General features: G+C 39.4%; 1 protein-coding gene across 1 annotated transcript in view; it reads left to right on the top strand.

Moving 5' to 3' along the window:
- Positions 1-21,039, top strand: part of ak9 (adenylate kinase 9) — a 269,716-nt gene that overhangs the window by 41,732 nt on the left and 206,945 nt on the right. The window contains exons 8-10 of the mRNA XM_043675331.1: positions 5,314-5,436; positions 5,592-5,666; positions 10,927-11,053. Of these exons, the coding sequence (XP_043531266.1) occupies positions 5,314-5,436; positions 5,592-5,666; positions 10,927-11,053 (325 nt within the window). The remainder of the gene's footprint in view (positions 1-5,313; positions 5,437-5,591; positions 5,667-10,926; positions 11,054-21,039) is intronic.

The following is a 21,039-nucleotide window of genomic DNA, read 5'->3' as shown; positions in this document are numbered from 1 at the left end:
ATGGTGTTACCATCACTGAATACCCCACTATGAACATCTAGGGGTTATCATTGATCAGAAACTCATCTGTATTTGACACAGAAATAGATTGGTGATAAGAGCAGGTCAGAGGCTATGACTCCTGCAGTGAATAATGTACCTCCCTGACTCTACAAAGCCTGTCTAGTACTATAGAAATTCTCCAAGGCTCTTTCCAATCTCGCAATCAATTCCATCTAGAAAGACAAGGACAGCAAATACATGGGAACACCCCACCTGCAAGTTCCCCATTATCCGACTTGGAAATATATCACTCTCCCTTCAGTATCACTGGGTCAAAATCCTGGAACTCTCTCCTTAAATGGTTTTGTAGGTCTATCTACAGCACATGGATTATAATTGTTCAAGAAGGCACTTCACCACCACCTTCCCAAGAGCAACTAGGAATGCATATCAATACTGGCCCAGCTTTGCCCACATCCCATGAATGAATTAAAACAAAGATAAATTTATGCTGATCTACCTCCTCTCTGTTAAAGTTACAACAATTTCCAGTAGCCTTGGATTAGGTAAAGAGAAGAGAGGCCAAGGTGTTATAAGCGAGCTTCTGTGTGAATGGCAGCTTAGAACATGACTGGGTCAATTGCAAAGCTGTCAATTGTAAGTACATGGATGATGAGTACTTAAAACAAGGTACATAAAAGTAATTGCAACTTATGAGGGAGTCATTGCTGATGAGAAAGAAAGCCAGGTAGAGGACGGGATGGAAGCAAGAACCACAAGTACTTGTGAAATCAATAATGAAACAATATATCAGAGCATCATGCCTCAGGATGGAAAAATGAATAAAATGAAACTCTAATAAGCACATTTTGTTCGCTACATGCCCTTCTGACATATATCAGGCACCAAAGCAATGTAACTAAATGAAATGCCTGTTATCAAAATACAAATCAATAATGAAACAATATATCAGAGCATCATGCCTCAGGATGGAAAAATGAACAATAAAATTAGACTCTAATAAGCACATTTTGTTCGCTACATGCCCTTGTGACATATATCAGGCACCAAAGCAATGTAACTAAATGAAATGCCTGTTATCAAAATACATTTGAACAAAAGCATTTACCTTGATTCTTCTCAGCATCTTCCACACTACCAATATACGTAGCCCCTCCTGCTCCCTCACTGTGGTCTACCGTTGGATCCAATGCATAACCGTAGGTATGAAACACAAAAATAGTGGTAGAGGAGTTAGTAGCATTCTTCACATGGTATGGGCTACCCGGAGAGATATTCAGTTGGACCATGGGTCAAATTTTACTGCTAGACTGTTTAAGGAAGTTATGGATAGCTTAGATATACAGCACTTTAATTCCAGTGTGTACCATCCTGAATCCCAGGGAGCTGTAGAAAGGTGGAATCAGATCTTGAAGACTATGTTGAGAGCATACTGTCAGGATTACCTGAATGATTGGGATAAAGGTATCCCATTCGTATTCTTTGCCATTAGAGGTGCCCCAAATGAATCTACTCATTTCACTCCTTTTGAGTTAATATTCGGTCATGAAGTGAGAGGCCCTTTGAAATTAATTAAAGCAAAATTGACAGATCCAGTTGGAGATCTCACACTTAGATTATGTATTGGAGGTGAGGGAGAGACTAAATCAAGTAGGTGAGCTAGCTAAACAGCACCGAAAGAGGGCACAGTAAAGAATGAAGCAGGTGGCAGGTGAAAGCTCTGAGACTCTGATGTTTTCCCAAGGGGACAATGTGATAGGAGATCCCTTCAAAGCCAGGTTTAGTGGTCCCTATCAAATTGAGAAAAAGTTGAGTCAGATGAACTATTTAGTGAAGATGCCAGATTAAAAAAAGGTATCGAGTATGTCATGTGAACATATTGCACTAGAGAGAAAGAGCTGGAGAAACATGTGTTAGTTACTGGCCTGCAGAGTAAGGAATCAAATCCAGATGATATGGATTTTGAGGTGCCTCAAAATAGATTAATCTATTTTGGAGGAGTGGGATAGATTAGTAAGCTATCTGCCTCAGGAGCATAAAATGGAGTTGAAAGATTTGTTACTACAGTGTAAGGACATATGTAAGAATCAGATGGGGAGGACTAATACTATTGTACATGAAGTAGATGTAGGGAATTGTGCTTCGATGAAACAACACCCCTATCGGCTTAATCCTCTCAAATCCAGATAGGTCCAGATGGAGGTGGAGGCCATGCTTGACGAGAACATCATTGAACCAAGCCAGAGTGAGTGGAGTTCGCCGATCGTCTTAGTTCCCAAACCAGACGGGACTCAATGATTCTGTGTAGATTATCGGAAGGTTAACATCGTTACAAAGTTGGACTCCTATCCAATTCCTAGATTGGAAGACTATATCGAGAAAGTCGGACAAGTCAGTTACATCATGATGTTGGACTTGATGTGTGGTTACTGACAGGTACTTTTATCAGAAACGGCGAAAGAAATTTCTGCGTTTTGTAATTCCAAGTGGGCTTTATCAGTTTAAAGTGTTGCCCTTTGGACTGAAGAACGTGCCCGCCACATTCCAAAGATTCATAAACAGAGCTGTACAGTCTATTTGGATGATGTAGTGATCTTCAATGAGTCCTGGAAAGATCACATGGTCCAGTTGGTAGAGCTCCTAGAAAGACTACGAGAAGCAAAACTGGTGATAAACTTAAATAAAACGGAATTCACGAAAGCAGAAGTGACATTCTTGGGACATAACATCGGTCATGGAAGGTTGACCCCATGAAATGCCAAGACGAAGGCTATCGAGGAATTTCCATGGCCAACTTCAAAGAAAGAGGTGCTTTGTTTCTTAGGACTCAGCAGATTCTATCGGAAGTTTGTTCCAAACTTCAGCAGCGTATTGGTAGTGTTAACCGATTTGCTGAAGAAGAACACAAAGTTTCGTTGGACAGCACTGCCAGGAGGCATTCGACCATTTGAAATCAATATTAACCACCAAACCAATTTTAGTTACACCAAACTTTTCAAAACATTTTAAAGTCACCATCGATGCTAGTGACATTGGAGTTGGAGCTGTACTCCTACAGGAAGATGAGGATGGGATTGAACTCCCAGTTGATTACTTTTTGAAGAAGATCAACATTCACGATAGGATATACTCCACAATCGAAAAGGAACTGGCCTTACAGCATGTGTATGTCATGAACAATGTGTCGGAGACAGTTGTGTACAGTGACCACAATCAGCTTCCATTCTTAGAACGTTTTAAAGATAAGAATATGAAACTATTTTGTTGGAGTCTTATGTTGCAGGCTTTTAATTTAAAAATCATGTATGTTGCAGGTCGGAACAATGTAATTGCAGGCGCTTTATGGCAGGTTTAACTGATAGATGAGATTTGTCTTTATTTAATGTTTTATGTAAATATATAGATATATAGGAAGACATTAAGGTGAACGTATATGAAAGTTATCGGTATGTTAGGGTAATGTGTTTAAATGGTGAAAATGAAAGAAGCCATCTTTTCATTATGCTGGTTCATTTTTTCTTAAGGTGAGGGGTGTTATGAAGATGTGGGTGTATCTTTAAGAGTGTTAAAAACAGCAGAGCTACCAGGCACAGCACCAAGTGTTCTCAATAAGGCAATAATGTATGTAATGCTGGGTTGAACAACTCAAGTAACTTGTTGCCTGGAGACAAAAACAAATTTGAATTTGGCTAATCAGTTTAAATTATACCTTGATAAAAATTCCAATTTCCAGTCAAGTTTGAATTGCGTATATTAACAATCTTAAAATCCAATGACACAATCGGATGCTCTGGGGTATAAGACTGGGGGACATTTGAACAGTTGAGAGGAGAACTGCCAATCCTAACGTATACCCGACTGCTTGAAAAACATTTCTTTTAAAAGTACATTTTCGATCAGTAACTTGTGATGCAGAAATTCCTAACAAGGATAAAAGATGATGCAGTAAAATCCGAAGACAAGAACCTACAGCTGCCTGGTTTTGAGAAAAGAAGAGTTGTTTTGTAAATCGTATTTGGGAGTTTTATCGAACTAGTATGAGAGAAGGGAAGGTAAAAGATAGGTTAGAGAAAGAAATTGTAAGTTGTGGTTAGTTAATCAGTTAGTTAATTAGTTATACTATAAGAAATAAAATTGTTAATTTTTACTTTACATAGTTCTTGGCCGATTGAACATTTACAGATTACTGCACGGGATAAATCTTTTCTGTGTTGCTGGTTTTAATTTAAGCAGGAGAGTTTACTCCATGTCGTAACATACAGTACATTCACTTTTTCCCTCCAAGTTATTAATATACATTATAAACAGTTTCAGACCCAGCACTGATCCCTGTCAAACCCCACATGTCACAGGTCACTACACTGAAAAAGGACCACTTGTCCCCACTCGCTGATTTCTGCCCATGAACCAATTTTCGACCTCTGTCAATTTACTACTTTCAACACCTTTGGCTGTTATCCTATGACTTAATCTTTTGTGAGCTACCTTGTCAAACACATTGTGAAAGTCCAAACACAATACATCTACTGGTTCCACACTATCCACTCTGGTTGAAACTTTCTTAGTACAATATGACCACACATTTTGTCTCTTCCTATTATTTCTGGTAACAATCAACTCCCATCGCTAACCTGCAATCCTACCTTCACCTTTATTTTTGATTTTACAATTTCTTTCAATCTCTTCTGGTCCATCTTTCACATGAAAAAGACAGCTTCGTGATGCGGACTGACCCTCATATGGACTGCCTTAAGACTCAGACCAGTGTTTCTGGAGCTAGCAAGCTAGGATGTGTTCATCATTTGTCTGAATTCTTTTAGCCAACGAGCACGGGAAAACTATTTACAGCATCAGAATAACCCTGGTCCCCTTGCCTACCTTGATCTGAAGGTTAGTTTTTATTCTTGTTGGGAACAAAATTTATATTTTTCTAAACCTAGCATTGAAAATAGGATACATACGTCAGATGATTACAGTATTTGAAGTAAGCTTGTGAAACAGTAGCCTAGTGATATTTATTGTTGCTTTCCATTTTGTCTTTCTTATTAGAAATTGTTTATGTTTGGGGGACTCAAGCACCCACTGAAAGAATAGTTGCATAAGATCTCATGCTAAGATCTCATACTGTGTACAAAAAAAGTATATTTCTACATAAAACATATTGTCATATGATGTTGTAGTTATTTAAATGTTACAGGCCTTTTTTTGTCCCAGATATTACTTCTCTGCAGGATCTAACCACATTTTATTAAAGATCATTTTAAAGTGAAATGCATCAATGAAATATATTTTCTCAATGTTTGAAATTAGGCTGAGGTTTCAGATGTTGACCCAGGCCTTGTTGCACGTTTAGTGAGAAGACCTGAAGATCTTCAGACAACTATTGAAAAACACGTTGCCCTATATAAAGACAAAATGTTGAGGCTTTTAGAGGTAAGAAATAACTTCATCAAGCTTTTAGACTTAACTTGACATTTTATTACTACAGGTGTTAAAACACCTGTGTTTTTCTTATATTTTTACATTCTTATTTATAATACAATTATGTATTTCTCTACACGTATTTTTATATGTCTACATCTGTACAGGATTATATGGCTGATCATGATCGACAAAATATGATAGAATTGGATGGAAATAACAAGCCACATGAATTGTTTGCGGTAAGAAAATTATGATCGAGCATTTTAACAATATCATGTTTTTAAGCTGTTTTGAAATAATTCAATATCAACAATTTGAAGTGTGGTGAAGTCAGAAGATTAAAGTGCAGCAGTAGAGAAGCTACTTCACTCATTAGGGATTCATACTTGAGAGTCCTTTATTGACAAATTTCAACATTGCAAATGTTTTCCCTATTTCAAAATGCATGGATGAGGGTTTTTTATCCCACACTGCAGATGGTGAAATTCTTCTCTGGAATTAAGAGTCTAGTGATGATCATGAAGCCATTACCAATTGGCAGAAAAATCCATTTCACTAATGTTCTTCAGACAAGGAAATCTGCCAATCTCACTTTGTCTGGCTTACATGTGACTCCAGACACACAGCAAGTGGTTGACTCTCAACTGTCCTCTATTGTAACAATCATTATGAAGACTCAACAAAGAATTGAAACTAAACAGACTACTTGTCATTGACCTAGGCTCGCAAAAGATAAAGGGGAAAATGGCCAGGCCTGCAAAGTCCTTCTCACTAACATATGGAGGAGCTAGTACCAAAGTTGGGAGAGCTATCTCACAGGCTATTTAAGCAACAGCCTGACATAGTCATACTCACAGAATCAGATCTTACACATAATGTCCCAGATACCACTGTTACCATCCCTAGGTATATCCTGTTTCATCGGCAGGATAGAACCAGCAGAGTTGGAGGCACAATAGTATATAGTTGAAACGGAGTTGCCCTGAAAATCCTCAATAGTGACTCCAGACATCATGAAGACTCATTGAATCGGGTTAGACATGGGCAAGGAAACATCCTGCTATCCTTCCACGGCTGCTGAATTAGTGCTCCTCCATGAAATACTGAGAGTAGCAAGGCTGCAGAATATACCCTGGGTGAGGGGGATTTCAATGTGCATCACAAAGAGTGGCTTGGCAGCAGCACTGCTGATTGAACTGGTTGGATCCTTCAGGTCATAGGTGCTAATTTTGATCTATGGCAGATGGTAAAGGAGCCAACAAGAGGGAAAAACATACTTCATCCTCACCAATCTGCATGCCATCATTGCAGCTGTCCATGATAGTATCGGTAAGAGTGACTGTTGCACAGTGCTCATGGGGACAAAGTTCTGATTTCACATTTCCAATTCCAGGACATCCCTGCAGAAGTAGCTCAGGGTAATATCTTAGGCCCAATCATCTTCAGCTGCTTCATCAATGAAATCTCCTCCATCATAAGGTCAGAAGTGAGGATATTCGCTGATGATTCCACAATGTTCAGCACCATTCACAGCTCCTAAGATAATCAAAGTTTCATTTCCATGTGCAACATGGTATCCAGGCTTAATTTGAAAAGCGACAAGAAATATGCATGCTACACAAGCACAAGACAATGGCATCTCCAAGAGTCAATCTATGTTTCAGCCTTTGGTGATAATGGCATCATCATTACTGAATTCGCAGTACTGTCTAGAAGGACGAGGGCAGCAGATATTTGGAACACCAAGCCCTCTGTGTCACTTACCATTGTGACTTTGAAGTATATCATAATTCTTTCAACATCACTCAGTCGAAAGTCAAAACATCACTCAGGTCGGCGGCATGGCCTCACAGCGACAGAGACCCGGGTTCAATTCCCGCCTCAGGCGACTGACTGTGTGGAGTTTGCATATTCTCCCCGTGTGTGCATGGTTTTCCTCCGGGTGCTCCGGTTTCCTCCCACAGTCCAAAAATGTGCAGGTTAGGTGAATTGGCCACACTAAATTGCCCTTAGTGTTAAGGGCAAATGTAGGGGAATGGGTCTGGTGGGTGCGCTTCGGCGGGTCGGTGTGGACTTGTTGAGCCGAAGGGCCTGTTTCCACACTGTAAGTAATCTAATAAAAAAAATCTCGCAGCGCCTTCCCTAATAGCATTCTGGGTCCTCCTACAGAAAATGGCCTGAAGCAATTCAAGAAGGCAGCTTGCCACCACTTTCTCAAAGGTGATTCAAGATGGGCAGTAAATGCTGGCATGGCAGACACATTCACATTCTATCAATGACTGTTTAAAAATTCTCAATTTAAATCATTCCAATTTTATTTGAGTTTCAACCAAAAATTCGACAATTTGAGAAACTCTTGGCTATGCATTTCTTTCTGTAATATTTTCTTTCAAACCATGGCTGAATTTTACATGCCCCAACTGAGTAGAGGGCTTGTAAAATTCCCCAGTTTCCTGAAAAGTAGGACTCAGTTCTTTACCCAGATATTCTCCCCTTGTGTGATGAATAAAAGGCTGGGAACCGACTCAGAACTTAATTAAATAAACCCTTCTCTACTTAGAGTTAAAGTTTAGTACTTAATATAAAACATGCATTCATTGCTACATTTGCATCTTCTTTCATCTAACAACTTCAAGTTTAACTCACTTTATTTAACTTCACTTAATCTTACTTTACTTAATCCACACTCAACCCTAACTCTTATTTTATAACTTTGGCTTGAATCAAATACTGCCCCAATTTCAATAAAGTGGCCAACATTTGTTCTCCATGTAGGTCTTGCTTCTTGGTTCTTTGTCTTCAAGTTGGGCAGTAATTGCTGGCAAGGCAGACTCATTCGCATTCTGTCAATGACTGTTTAAAAATTCTCAATTTAAATTATTCCAATTTTATTTGAGTTTCAACCAAAAATTCTACAATTTGAGAAACTCAAGCTTATGCATTTCCTTTGGAAGATGCAAAAAACTTGCATGTCGTTGGTGGAGTGGGAGGAAGAGTTGAAGTGTTCGGCCATAGGGCGGTGCAGTTGTGTAGTGCATGTATCCCGGAGATGCTCTCTGAAACATTCCACAAGTTGATTCTTGTCTCCCCAATGTAGAGGAGACCACATTGAGAGCAATAGACACAGTAGGTGAACTGTGTGGAAGTACAGGTATATCTCTGTTGGATGTGAAAGGATCCTTTGGGGCCTGGGACAGAGGTTGGTGGGGGGGGGGAGTTGTGGGTGCAGGTTTTGCACTTCTTGCGGTGGCAAAGGAAGGTGCTGGGAGTTGAAGGTGGGTTGTTGAGGGACGTAGAGCTAACAAGGGAATCGCGAAGGGAATGGTCTCTGCAGAACACACATAGGGGTGGGGAGGAAAATAGTGGGGTCTGTTTGTAGGTGGTGTAAATAGTGCAGGATGATGTGTTGTTTCCAGAGGTTGGTGGGGTGGAAGGTGAGGACATGGGGGGGGTTCTGTCCTTGTTGCGATTGGAGGGGTGGGGTTTAAGGGCAGAGGGGTGGGAAGATGTGCTGGAGGGCATCGTTGACCACATGGGAGGGGAAATTGCGTTCCCTGAAGAAGGAGGCCACCTGGTATGTTCTATGGTGGAATTGGTCCTCCTGGGAGCAGATGAGATGGAGGTCAGATGTGGAAGGATCCTTTCTGGCCTTGTCGGATGTGGAAGGGATTTACCTGTACTTCCACTCACGTCATCTACTGTGTCCGTTGCTCTCAATGTGGTCTCCTCTACATTGGGGAGACAGGACACCAACTTGCAGAACGTTTCAGAGAACATCTCTAGGACATAAGCACTAAATAACCTCACTGCCCTGTGGTTGAGCGCTTCAACTCATCTTCCCATTCCACCAAGGACATGCAAGTCCTTGGCCTCCTCCACCGCCAAACTCTAGCCACCTGATGCCTGGAGGAAGAATGCCTCATCATCTGCCTTGGGACCCTCCAACCACATGGGATCAATGTTGATTTCACCAGTGCCCCCCCCTCTAACCCGGCACTGCCCTCTTGAACTGTCCGACCTGTCCATCTCTCTTCCCACCGATCTGCTCCACCCTCCTCTCTGACCTATCACAATCACCCCTCACCTTCATCTACCCTATCGCATTCCAAGCTACCTTATCCTAGCTCCACCCCCTCCTATTTATCTCTCAGTCCCCTTGCGCTCCCCCTCCCCTCATTCTTGATGAAGACTTCATGATCGAAACATTTACTCTCCTGCTCCTCGAATACTGCCTGACTGGCTGTGCTTTGCCAGTACCATACTTTTCAACTCTGATCTCCAGCATCTGTAGTCCTCACTTTCTCACTGTAGCTCTTAACCAGTCTAGCAGCTATTTCTGCTGCTGGCCACCTGACCACAACCCCCACTTAACATTCTACTTCTTTATTGTTCAAAAGAGCAATAAGTTAATTGTCATTTATATCAGATGTAGTCAATTGATTTTTAAAGTAAATATATTCTACCCCATTTTAGAACAGTAATTTCAGGGAAACAAGTAAGTAATGTCTGGTAGAGTTTGAAACTAAAAGCTAACCATGCAAGGAGAAGTACTTGGGGATTTTGACAGGAAATGAAGTACTTTTTAAGTGTAGTCACTATTGTAAAGTAGGAAAATGTGGCAACCAATTGCACACGATGAGGTACCACAGAGAGCATTGAGACTAATGTCCTGATATTTTGTTCTTTAGTGACATTGCTTAAGGGGCAAATATTTGTAAAATCTCAATAGAATTTTTTAAGTCCAGATGGATAATTGATGCTTCAGTTCAACTTTCATGTGAAAAACTACATCTCAGACAGTGCAGCATATCATCAGTATTGCACCAGCATGTTATTGAGATAGTTATGCTCAAAATCCTAGGCTCATACTTGAATTCATGACACAATTCAGAAGTGAGCATACAATCAATCTAGCCACAGTTTACTCATTTGATTGCTATTGAGTGTAGAGAAATCCCTCCTCCCCATCAAAGTGCTTTCAAAAGTTTCATCTCAGTTCAAACTGAAAAATAAAATACAATATGACATAGATTAAATTATCCAAAGCATGTAGAATAGTTTACTTCAATAACAATAACCTTGATTTATTGAAAAAAATATGCAATTTTACCTAGAAATGAAGAACAAAAAGTTCTTTGGTCCTGTTACCTCATTTTCTTATGCTCACTACGACTTTATTTTCACCCTATTTATCATTACTTATGATGAATATCTTATTCTGCATTAATCTGTTTTTCCCATAATTTTAGCATTTTCTGCTGTCCTGTTTTCACTGTACTAAAATATAACATTAGGAATAATTTTGAGGATTTCAAAAAGTCATAATGAAAAGTTAAAGTGTTTATTTTAATTCATCTTTAATGCAGATACAAGTTATAAAATATGTTTTATGTGCAGATCATTAATGTAGTTGTTTGTAATTGAAAGTTGTATGTGTTCAATACAATATTTCTTTTTAAATATGCTTTTTGAGGAGTTTTCTTTCTCTTTACTCTTTAGTCAGTGATGTACAAGTTGGAATTCCTGGGTCTACAACCTGCAGCTCTAGTACAACCTCTATATGAAGAAGAGGAAGAAGAAATTTCAGAAGAAATTGATGATGTGAGCAATCTATTCAGGAGGAATAGTAATGTTCTATTTAAGAGTTGAACTAGTTTCTTAATTTGTTTTACAATTTATTTTGAATTCTCCATTCACCTTCACATCAGGCATTGCTACCCCTAGGCATCACTACCATAGATTAATATAGGTACATTTGCCTTGGGAGAAAGTGCTGCAAATGGTTCATGAAAAGGCCTTCATGCTAAAGAATAACATGCTTACAAGGTTGTATCTTATTTTTCAGAACGGACTTTTTGTTCAGTATATATATCCACAAACATTTGTTGATAAATTTATTTTGTATGTTAATCTTAGTTGTCAGCAAAACTTGGATTACTGAGAAAATCGATGGCCTTCTGCTTGATGCCTTGTTGCACAAAAAAATGTCTTGGCTTAAAATATGCATAAATGCTGTTTTCAGTTTTGTTTCTTTTCATTTCTAAAATTTGATCTATATATTGTGCCCCCATTAAATGATCCCTTACTCCCACATGTTCTGTCCATTCTTGAGTCATTTCATTGTCAAGGTAACTTGCATTGAGACATAATTCCATCTAAATATATGTAGCAGATAGTGCTCTTCTCTGATTCTCTTTATAGCAGTCATTGTAAAGTCATATTTTGGTACAATATGATGTTATTTCTTTGAACTTTATTCTTGTGATTTGAAATATCTATATTTTACCTAACCACCGAGTGTTTTTCCCAGATGTTGGAAGAATGGTTACAATTTAGAAAAAGATAATTTGGCAGTTCTTTACCACATATTTCTCTTAATCTACATTTAGAGCTCTTAAAAGTAACAGAAGTTTTCCTTGATTTTTTTCTTTCTGTTTTCATTTATGGCATTGGGAATCTAAATATATCTGTCGCAGCCTTCAATACAACACAAGGACTCTGCTCCATAACTCTCTGTGGCAAGAAGTTCCAATGACTCAAAACCTGCTGAGAAAATATTATTTTCTTCTCAGTCTTAAATGAACATTCTGAGAGTCTTTTTGGTCCTATATTTTCCCATGAAGAGAAATGTCCTCACAGCATTTACCCTTTTAGTCCCAGTTAAGAGGTTCTTGTGCAAAGTTAAAACACATAGTATTGGTGGTAGTATAATAGCATGAATGAGAATTGATTCGCAGACAAGCAAAAGAGAGGATGAATAAATTTGTAATTTTTAGAATAGAAGGCAGTGACAAGTATGGTACCACAGGGCCTCAGCTGCTCACTATTTGCATAATATATCAATGTTTTCAATGAGGGAATTATTATAATATTTCCATGTTTGTTGATGACATGACATTCGATGGAAGTGATGAGGAAGATGTCAAGAGGCATTAGAATGGTTAAGATAAGTTGAGTGAGTTGGCAAGTAAAAAGCAGATAAAATACAATATGAACAAATGTAAAGTTGTTGAGTTTGGTAGGAAAAATAGAATGAAAGACTGATTGTTAAATGGTGATGGATTTTGAAAGGGAACTTGAGTGTCCTTGTAGACTAGTCATTTAAAGCGAGTGCAGCAAGCAATTAGAAAGGCAAATGTTATGTTGCCTTCATTGCATAAGCATTTGAATACAGAAGTATGTAAATCTTGGTGAGACCTCACCTGTAGTCCTGTGTGCAGTTTTGGACTTTTTACCTCAGAAAAATATAGACAACATGGAGGGAGTGCAGCAAGTGTTAAGCAGTCTGATTCCTGGGATGACAAGTTTGCTTGAGGAGAGATTAGGTTGACTGGGCCTATATTCACTAGTGTTTAGAAGAGTGAGAGGAGAAGTATATCCAATTCTGACAGGGCTAGACAGACTGGATACAGGGATTATGTTTTACATGGCTTGGGGTTTGAGGGAGGGAGTGATGTGGGTCCGTAGAATCCAGAATGACAGGCAAGTTTCACGATACACAGACGTTTCAGTTTGAGATGAAGGAAATTTCTTCAGAGAGAAGGCTTTGGGGCTGATTATTATTAACAAAGAATTAACTCGATTTCTAAAGGTGACAAGGGATATGGAGAGAGAGAGGGAGAGAGAGCGAGAGACCAAGAATATAACGTTGAGGTAGAGGGCCAGCCAAGGTCATATTGAGTGGTGGAATGGGTTTGATGGTCCAAATGGTATACTATGTTCTATGTTTTATAATGATCTCAGCTAACATTATTAGTGGACAAGTCAGATCCCAGACTGAAATCTGGCTTAATTGATGACTTTTTAAAAATTTTAATAAGATGGTCTTTCACTGAAGTGCAACCATACATTATTGTAGATTTGGATTTAGCAATAAAACAGAAGCTTCTTATGCAAAAGAAATAAAACTATAATGAAATAAACCAAACTATTTACATATCACACATTTACATACAATTTCATTAATCCAACTGGTATTAATTGCAGTAATAAAACGAGAGAGAATGAACTTCCCTATCCCACTTAGGATTTCACTCAGCTGTGGCTTCAAAACTGATAATTGGAATCTGATAGCCTCTTGCTGAAGCTTTCTTATAACTGAGCTTGAACTATCGCAACTTCAAATAAGTCCTTCAGGCTTTTAGCCAAATACTTCTGGTCTGGAACTTTTATGAAAGTTTTTCTGCCTATTTTTAACAATTCTAAATTATCTTCACTCTTTCTCAGGAATGATTGCTTTACACATCCACCTTCAACAAAGAGCCCCGCAGATCTTCCCTATAAACTGAAGCTAAAAAGCTGTTTCCAGGCTATGGATGTTTCCTCTAAGCCCAAAAATAAATTCCTGAACCTTCTAACGAAAGCTAAATACACTGAACTGTTTACTTTGCTTGTAAATTCTCCCAATGTCAACAAAAATCCATTTCTCACCAGAAAGTATTTCTCTCTCACTGTGCTTTAAAAGAAATCACCATGGCTACAGAAGTTGATTAAGTTAAACATTAAATCCCTTGAGACATACAGAAAACTAATTTTCCACAAGTTCAAAATTCAAAAATCTGAACTGAAAAATAAATAATATTAAAATATATGTAAATCCCCCACCTTACCTCACAATTTCAAAAGTCACTCTTACCCCTGACTTCAGCTGGTCAAGGGCTTCATCATTCCTGATGGAGGTCTTTTGCCTGAAACATTGATTTTCCTGCTCCTTGGATGCTGCCTGACCTGCTGTGCTTTATCAGCACCACTCTAATCTGGACTTCAGCTGATCAAGCCTTGCTTGCTTAATCCTATGTCATAAAACACCCTGCCTATTTCAGGTATTAGTCCAGTAAACCTTCTCAAACTCTTTCAGTGCTTTTACATCCTTCATTAAACAATGTGACCAGTACTTTGCACATTTTCCAAATGTGGTCTCACTAATGCCCTATATAATTGAAGCATATTCTTCCTACTTTTGTATTCAGTTCCCGTAATGTTTACTGATAACTTTTTATTAGCTTTTCTAAATATTTGCTTTAGCTTCAAAATAATCTTCTGTGATTTATGAACAACCAGAACCCTCTCCATTTTAGAGTCTTGCAATCTTTCATCATTCAGTATTATGCTTTTTAAATTCTTCCTGTCAAATGATGCAAGTTCATATTTTTGCACTTTATACTGCATTGTCACATCTTTGCCACCTTACTTAACCTATCAGTATATTTTTGTAATTTCCTGATGCCTTCTTCTCAATTTACTTTACTACTTATCATTTTGTTTTTAGCAAATTTTCCCATCATATCTTCCGTCACTTCATCCAAGTTAATTATATAAATTATAAAGGCAGTGAGGTCCATAAGACATAGGAGTAGAAGTAGGCCATTCAATCCATCAAGTCTGCTCTGCCATTCAATGAGATCATGGCTGATCTAATAATTCTCAGTTCCACTTTCCTGCATTTTCCCATGTCTCTTGGTTCCCTTATTGATTAATAATTTATCTCAGCCTTGAATATATTTAATGACCCATCCTCAACAACCCTCTGCAGTAAAGAATTCCACAGGTTCACAACCCTCTGAGGGAAGAAATTTCTCCTCATCTCTGTCTTAAATGTGTGATCCCTTCCTCTGAGATTATGTGCTCTGGTCCTAGATTCTCCCGCAAGGGGAAACAAGCTTTCAATGAACAAAGAAAATTACAGCACAGGAACAAGCCCTTTAGCCCTCCAAGCCTGCGCTGATCACATCCTTTATCTCAACCTGCTGGCTATTTTCAAAAGATCTGTATCCCTTTGCTCCCTGCCCATTCATGTATCTGTCTAAATACATCGTAAATGACACTATTGCTTCCGCCTCTACTACCTCCACTGGCAATGCATTCCACGCCCCCACCACCCTGTACGTAAAGAACCTTCCATGCATATCTCCCCAAACCTTTCCCCTCTCACTTTGAACTTGTGACCCCCGAGTAATTAAGTTCCACACTCTGGGAAAAGCTTCTTGTCTTTCATGATTTTGTAGACCTAAATCAGGTCCCCCCACCAACCTCCGTCTTTCTAATGAAAATAATCTATTCAATAATCTTGATAGCTAGCACCCTCCATATCAGGCAACATTCTGGTGAACGTCCTCTGCACCCTCTCCAAAGCATCCACATTGTTTTGATAATGTGGCAACCAGAACTGTACGCAGTATTCCAAATGCGGCCAAACCACTGTCCTATAATATGACCTGCCAACTCTTGTACTCAGTATCCCATCCAATTAAGGAAAGCATGCCATATGCCTTCTTGACCATTTTACTGACCTGCATTGCCACCTTCAGGGAACAATGGGCCTGAACACCCAGATCTCTCTGTATGTCAATTCTCCCCAGGACCTTCCCATTTACTGTATAGTTCGCTCTTGAATTGGATCTTCCAAAATGCATCACTTTGCATTTTCTCGGATTGAACTTGATCTGCCATTTCTCTGCCCATCTCTCCAATCTATCTATATTCTGCTGTATTCTCTGACAGTCAACTTCACTATCTGCTACTCCACCAATCTTGGTGTCATCTACCAATCTTGGTGTCATCTGCAAACTTGCTAATCAGGCAACTAATACCTTCCTCCAAATCATTTATATATATCACAAACAACAGTGGTCCCAGCACGGATCCCTGTGGAACACCACTGGTCACAGGTCTCCCTTTTGAGAAACTCCCTTCCACTACTACTCTGTCTCCTTTTGCCCAGCCAGTTCTCTATCCATCTAGCTAGAAAACCCTGGACATCATGCAATTTTACCTTCTCCATCAGCCTACCATGGGGAACCTTATCAAACACCCTGCTAAAGTCCATGTATATGACATCTGTAGCCCTTCCTCCTTTGTCCTTAATTAACTTTGTCACCTCCTCAAAACTTTTTAGTAGGTTTGTAAGACATGACATTCCCCACACAAAACAATGCTGCTCATTTCTGAGAAGCCCATTTTCTTTCAAATGGGAATACATCCTATCCCTTAGTATCTTCTCCAGCAGCTTCTCTACCACTGACGTCTGGCTCACTGGTCTATAATTACCAGGAGTATCCCTGCTACCCTTCTTAAATAAGGGGAGAACATTAGCAATTCTCCAGACCTCCAGGACCTCACCTTTGTTCAAGGATGCTGCAAAGATATCTGTTAAAGCCCCAGATATTTCCTCTCTCGCTTCCCTCATTTACCTGGGGTAGATCCCATCCGGACCTGGGGACTTGTCTACCTTAATGCCTTTTAGAATATTCAAAATCTCCTCCCTCCTTTTGTCGACTTGACCTAGAGTACTCAAAGATCTATCCCCAATCTCAACATCCGTCATGCCCCTCTTCCCAGTGAATACCAATCAAAGTATTCGTTAAGAATCTCACCCATTTTCCCTGATTCCCCGCATAACCTTCCTCCTGTGTCCTTGAGTGGGCCAACCATTTCTCTAGTTACCCCCGTGCTCCTTATATATGAAAAAAGGACTTTGGGAATTTTCCTTAAACCTGTCTGCTAAAGATCTCCCATGACCCCTTTTAGCCCTCTCAATATCTCATTTCAGATTGGTCCTACATTCCAGATATTCTTCCAAAGTTTTGTCTGTCTTCAGTTGCCTAGACCTTCTGTACGCATCCTTTTCCCTCTTAGCTAGTCTCACAATTTCACCTATCATCCATTGTTCCCTAACCTTGTCATTTTGATCCCTCATTTTCACATGAACATACCTCTCCTGAACTCTAATCAACCTTTCTTTAAAAGGTTCAATATCGAATATCGAATGTGGATTTACCCTCAAGCAGCTGCTCCCAATCTACATTCCCCAGCTCCTTCCGTATTTTGGTATAGTTGGCCTTCCCCCAATTTAGCACTGTTTCTTTAGGACCATGCTCATCTTTGTCCATGATTATTCTAAAACTGATGGAATTATGATCACTATTCCCAAAGTAATCCCCTACTGAAATATCAACCACCTGGCTGGGCTCATTTCCCAGCACCAGTATGGCCCCTTCCCGAGTTGTACTTTGTACATTCTGCTCTAGAAAACCCTCCTGGATGTTCCTTACAAACTCTGCTCTATCTCTAACACGAAGTGAATCCCAGTCAATGTTTGGAAAATTAAAATCTCCTATCACCACCACCCTGTTGCTCCTATATACTTCCATGATCTGTTTATATATTTGCACCTCTATCTCACGTTCGCTATTGGGAGGCCTGTGCTACAGCCCCAACATTGTTATTGTAACCTTCCTATTTCTGAGCTCTGCCCATATTGCCTCACTGCTTGAGTCTTCCATAGTGCCCTTCTTCAGCACTGACCCTCTATATCTGGAATCAGCTTTGTGAACCTGTTTTGGACTGCCACCAAAGCTAGTATATCTTTCCAAAGATAAGAGGTCTAAAATTGTTCACAGTATTCCAACTGTGATCTGACTAGTGCCTTATACAGTTTTAGCAAACCGTCCCTACTTTAATAATCTATTCTGTTGGAAATAAAGGCCAGCATTCCATTTGCCTTCCCTATTACTCGCTGAACTTGGATGCTAGTTTTTTGTGATTCATGCACAAGGACTCCCAAATCTCTCGGTTCCCAGCACTGGTTCTTGTTGTCACACTACTCGTTATATCTTGCCACCTGTAAAGACCTATTTACACATATTCCCTGCTTCCTATTAGCTAACCAATCTTGTATTCATGCCAATATGCTACCTGTATAAAATGAGATTTTATTTTCCGCAATAACATTTGATGTAGCATCTCATAAAATTTCTTGTGGAAATTTAAGTACAGTTCATCCACAGTTCGCCTTTATCCACAGCATGACATGCAGCCTCCCCAAACACCTCCAATAAAATGGTCAAACACAATTTCTCTTCCACAACACCTGATTACCTAAGATTATCTTACCTAAGTGACCTGCTGTAACATCTTTAATAACAGCTGACATTTTGCCTATGACAGATGTTAAGCTAGTTGGCCTGTAGTTTCTTGCTTTCTGTCTCCTTCTTTGAAAAAAAGAGTTAGATTTGCTATCTTCCAATCGAATGAGAATGTCCCTGAATCAAGTGGCGTTTGCATCAACTGGCTCACGAGCTACATCTTTTCTTGGATAAAATTCATGAGGACCCAAGAATTTATGAGTCCACTGCTCCAACAATTTACTCAGTACCATTTCTTTGATGATTGTGATTTTCCTGAGTTCTTCCCTTCCTTCCATTTCCTGATTTATTGCTGCTTCTCAATTGTTATTTGAATTCTCTATTATAAAGGTACATACAAATTGCCAGTTTAATTCTTCTACCAATTCCTTATTTTCTGTTATTAATTCTCCAGTCTCACTTTCTACAGTGCCAATGCTCCCTTTGTAACTCTTCTCTTGTTAAATATTTATATATACTTTTGCTATCTGTTTTATCCCTATCCGTTTTCTCCCTGTCACTGTCACCGTTCCCTCAATGACCCTGCCCATAGCCTATTCCCAGACTTGAGTTGCTTATTTTTCCAGGAATCCATGGACTGCTATCTGATAAGTTCCCTGACTGTTATTGATCAGCCTCAAACTTACTGCTCATATTTATCTGTTGGTTATTTGTGTGTTTAGCTTTTGGATAGCAGAAGAGAGAATTGGAAATATCAGGAAATAGGGCAAGTTGGAGATTTAGAATGATAGAATCATACAGTGCAGAAGAGACCTTTCGGCCATTGAATCTGCAATGACAAAACAATCTTAAATCTACACAAGTTCCACTTTCCAGCACTTGACCCATGGCCTTGAATGCTATGACATTTCAAGTGCTCATCCTCAACTACCCCCTCAGGCAGTACATTCCAGTTTCCCATCACCCTCAGAGTGATAATATGTTTTTCAAATCCCCTCTAAACCTCCTGCCTTTCACCTTTAAAATTGTGTCTCCTTGTTATTGTCCCTTCAACCAAGGGAAACAGTGCTCTCTATCTGTCCTCTCTATCTATCCTACCTATGCCCTTCATAATCTTGTATGCCTCAATCAGGTCTCCGCTAAGTCTTCTCTGCTCTAAAGAAGACAATCTGAGCTTATCCAGCTGAACAACTACATCCCAGGCAATATTCTGGTGAATCTCCTCTGTAGTCCTGCCAGTGCAACCGCATCCTATTACAGTGTGGTGAACAGAACTGTGCATTATACTCTAGTTGAGACCTAACCAAAGTTTTGTGCACTTCCAACATTATTTCCCTGCTCTAATAATCTATGCAATGATTGATAACGACAAGTGTCCCATATGTCTTTTTAACTACAAAGTTTACCTGTCCTGCTTGTTCACAGGTTCCTTCTATACCTCTGAGATTCCCTGTATGCTGCCATTCATTGTTTCCATTTGCTTATTCCAAAGTGCATCACCTCACACTTACCAGGATTAAATTTCACATGTCACCTATCTGACCGATCCAACTATATCTTCCTGTTACCCAAGACCTTCTTCCTCACTGTCAACCACCCCAATCTTCAGTGTCATCTACAAACTTATATATCAGCCCTCCTACATTTTCTTCTATTTTATTTATGTACGTCGTAAACAATAAGGTACCCAACACTAATGCCTGTGAAACACCACTGAATACTGACATCCAGTCATACAAACAGCCTTCTGCCATCACCCTCTGTTTTCTACCACTGTCAATTTTGGATCCACTTGCCAACTTACTCTAGATCCCATGTACTTTAATCTTCTTCATCAGTCTTCCATATGGGATCTTGTCAGAGGCGTGCTGAAATCCATAAAAACTACATTAACTACACTACTGTCATTTATACACCTGGTCACCTCCTCGGAGAAACGGAGTCATGTTTGTTACATGTGACCTCCCTCTGACAAAACCATGCTGACTATTCCTGATCAAGCCTTGCCTGTTCAAGTGGACATTGATTCGTTCCTTCAAAATTTTCTCCAATAAATTCTACCATGATGTGAGGCTCATTAATCTGTAATACCCTGGTTCCCTTGAAAAATGGAACCAATTAGCTGTCCTCCAATCCTCTGGCACCTTCCCTGTGGCCATAGAGGAATTAAAAAATTGGGTTAGAGCCCATAGCAGCCTGGGATACAACTCAACCAGATCAAGGGATACATTCATTTTTAAGCCTGCCAAAACCTCTTGGTCCCACTTGGGCCTTACTCTTGCCCTAATTGCCCTCTTCTCCTTGGTAGACATATGCACATCTTGGGATTCTTCATAATCTTATACAGCAGTATAAAGCATATCATTGAAGAGCTTTTCATTGTCACCATTCAGAGGTGGTATTCTAAATTTGCCATTTAAGCCTAATGGGGGAAATCAGATTATTATTCTTGACATTGAGAGTCTAATATTTTTATTGTCATTGTGCTTTGCCATTTTACTTACCATTACTGTTACTACGCGAGGAAGCGGCAATTCCATTGTCTGCTTCTGCGTTCTTTTCCACAGTCTTTAACAAATTTACAAACTTGGAGCAGTCTCTCTTTGCCTCCTGAGATATGGAAAATATGGGTTAAGACTCAGCTTTGATACATTGTAATTGAGTGCTACTTGAATAAAATCAGAGATTATTGTTTTAAGCACAGTTTATTCATAGGTATATTTGGATATTTTCCTGGTAAAATCCAAAG

Source organism: Chiloscyllium plagiosum, chromosome 3, assembly GCF_004010195.1.
Source record: "Chiloscyllium plagiosum isolate BGI_BamShark_2017 chromosome 3, ASM401019v2, whole genome shotgun sequence".
NCBI classification, from domain to species: domain Eukaryota; kingdom Metazoa; phylum Chordata; class Chondrichthyes; order Orectolobiformes; family Hemiscylliidae; genus Chiloscyllium; species Chiloscyllium plagiosum.
Note: the sequence above shows the minus strand (reverse complement) of the source record. Positions and strands in the feature narration are given on the sequence as shown.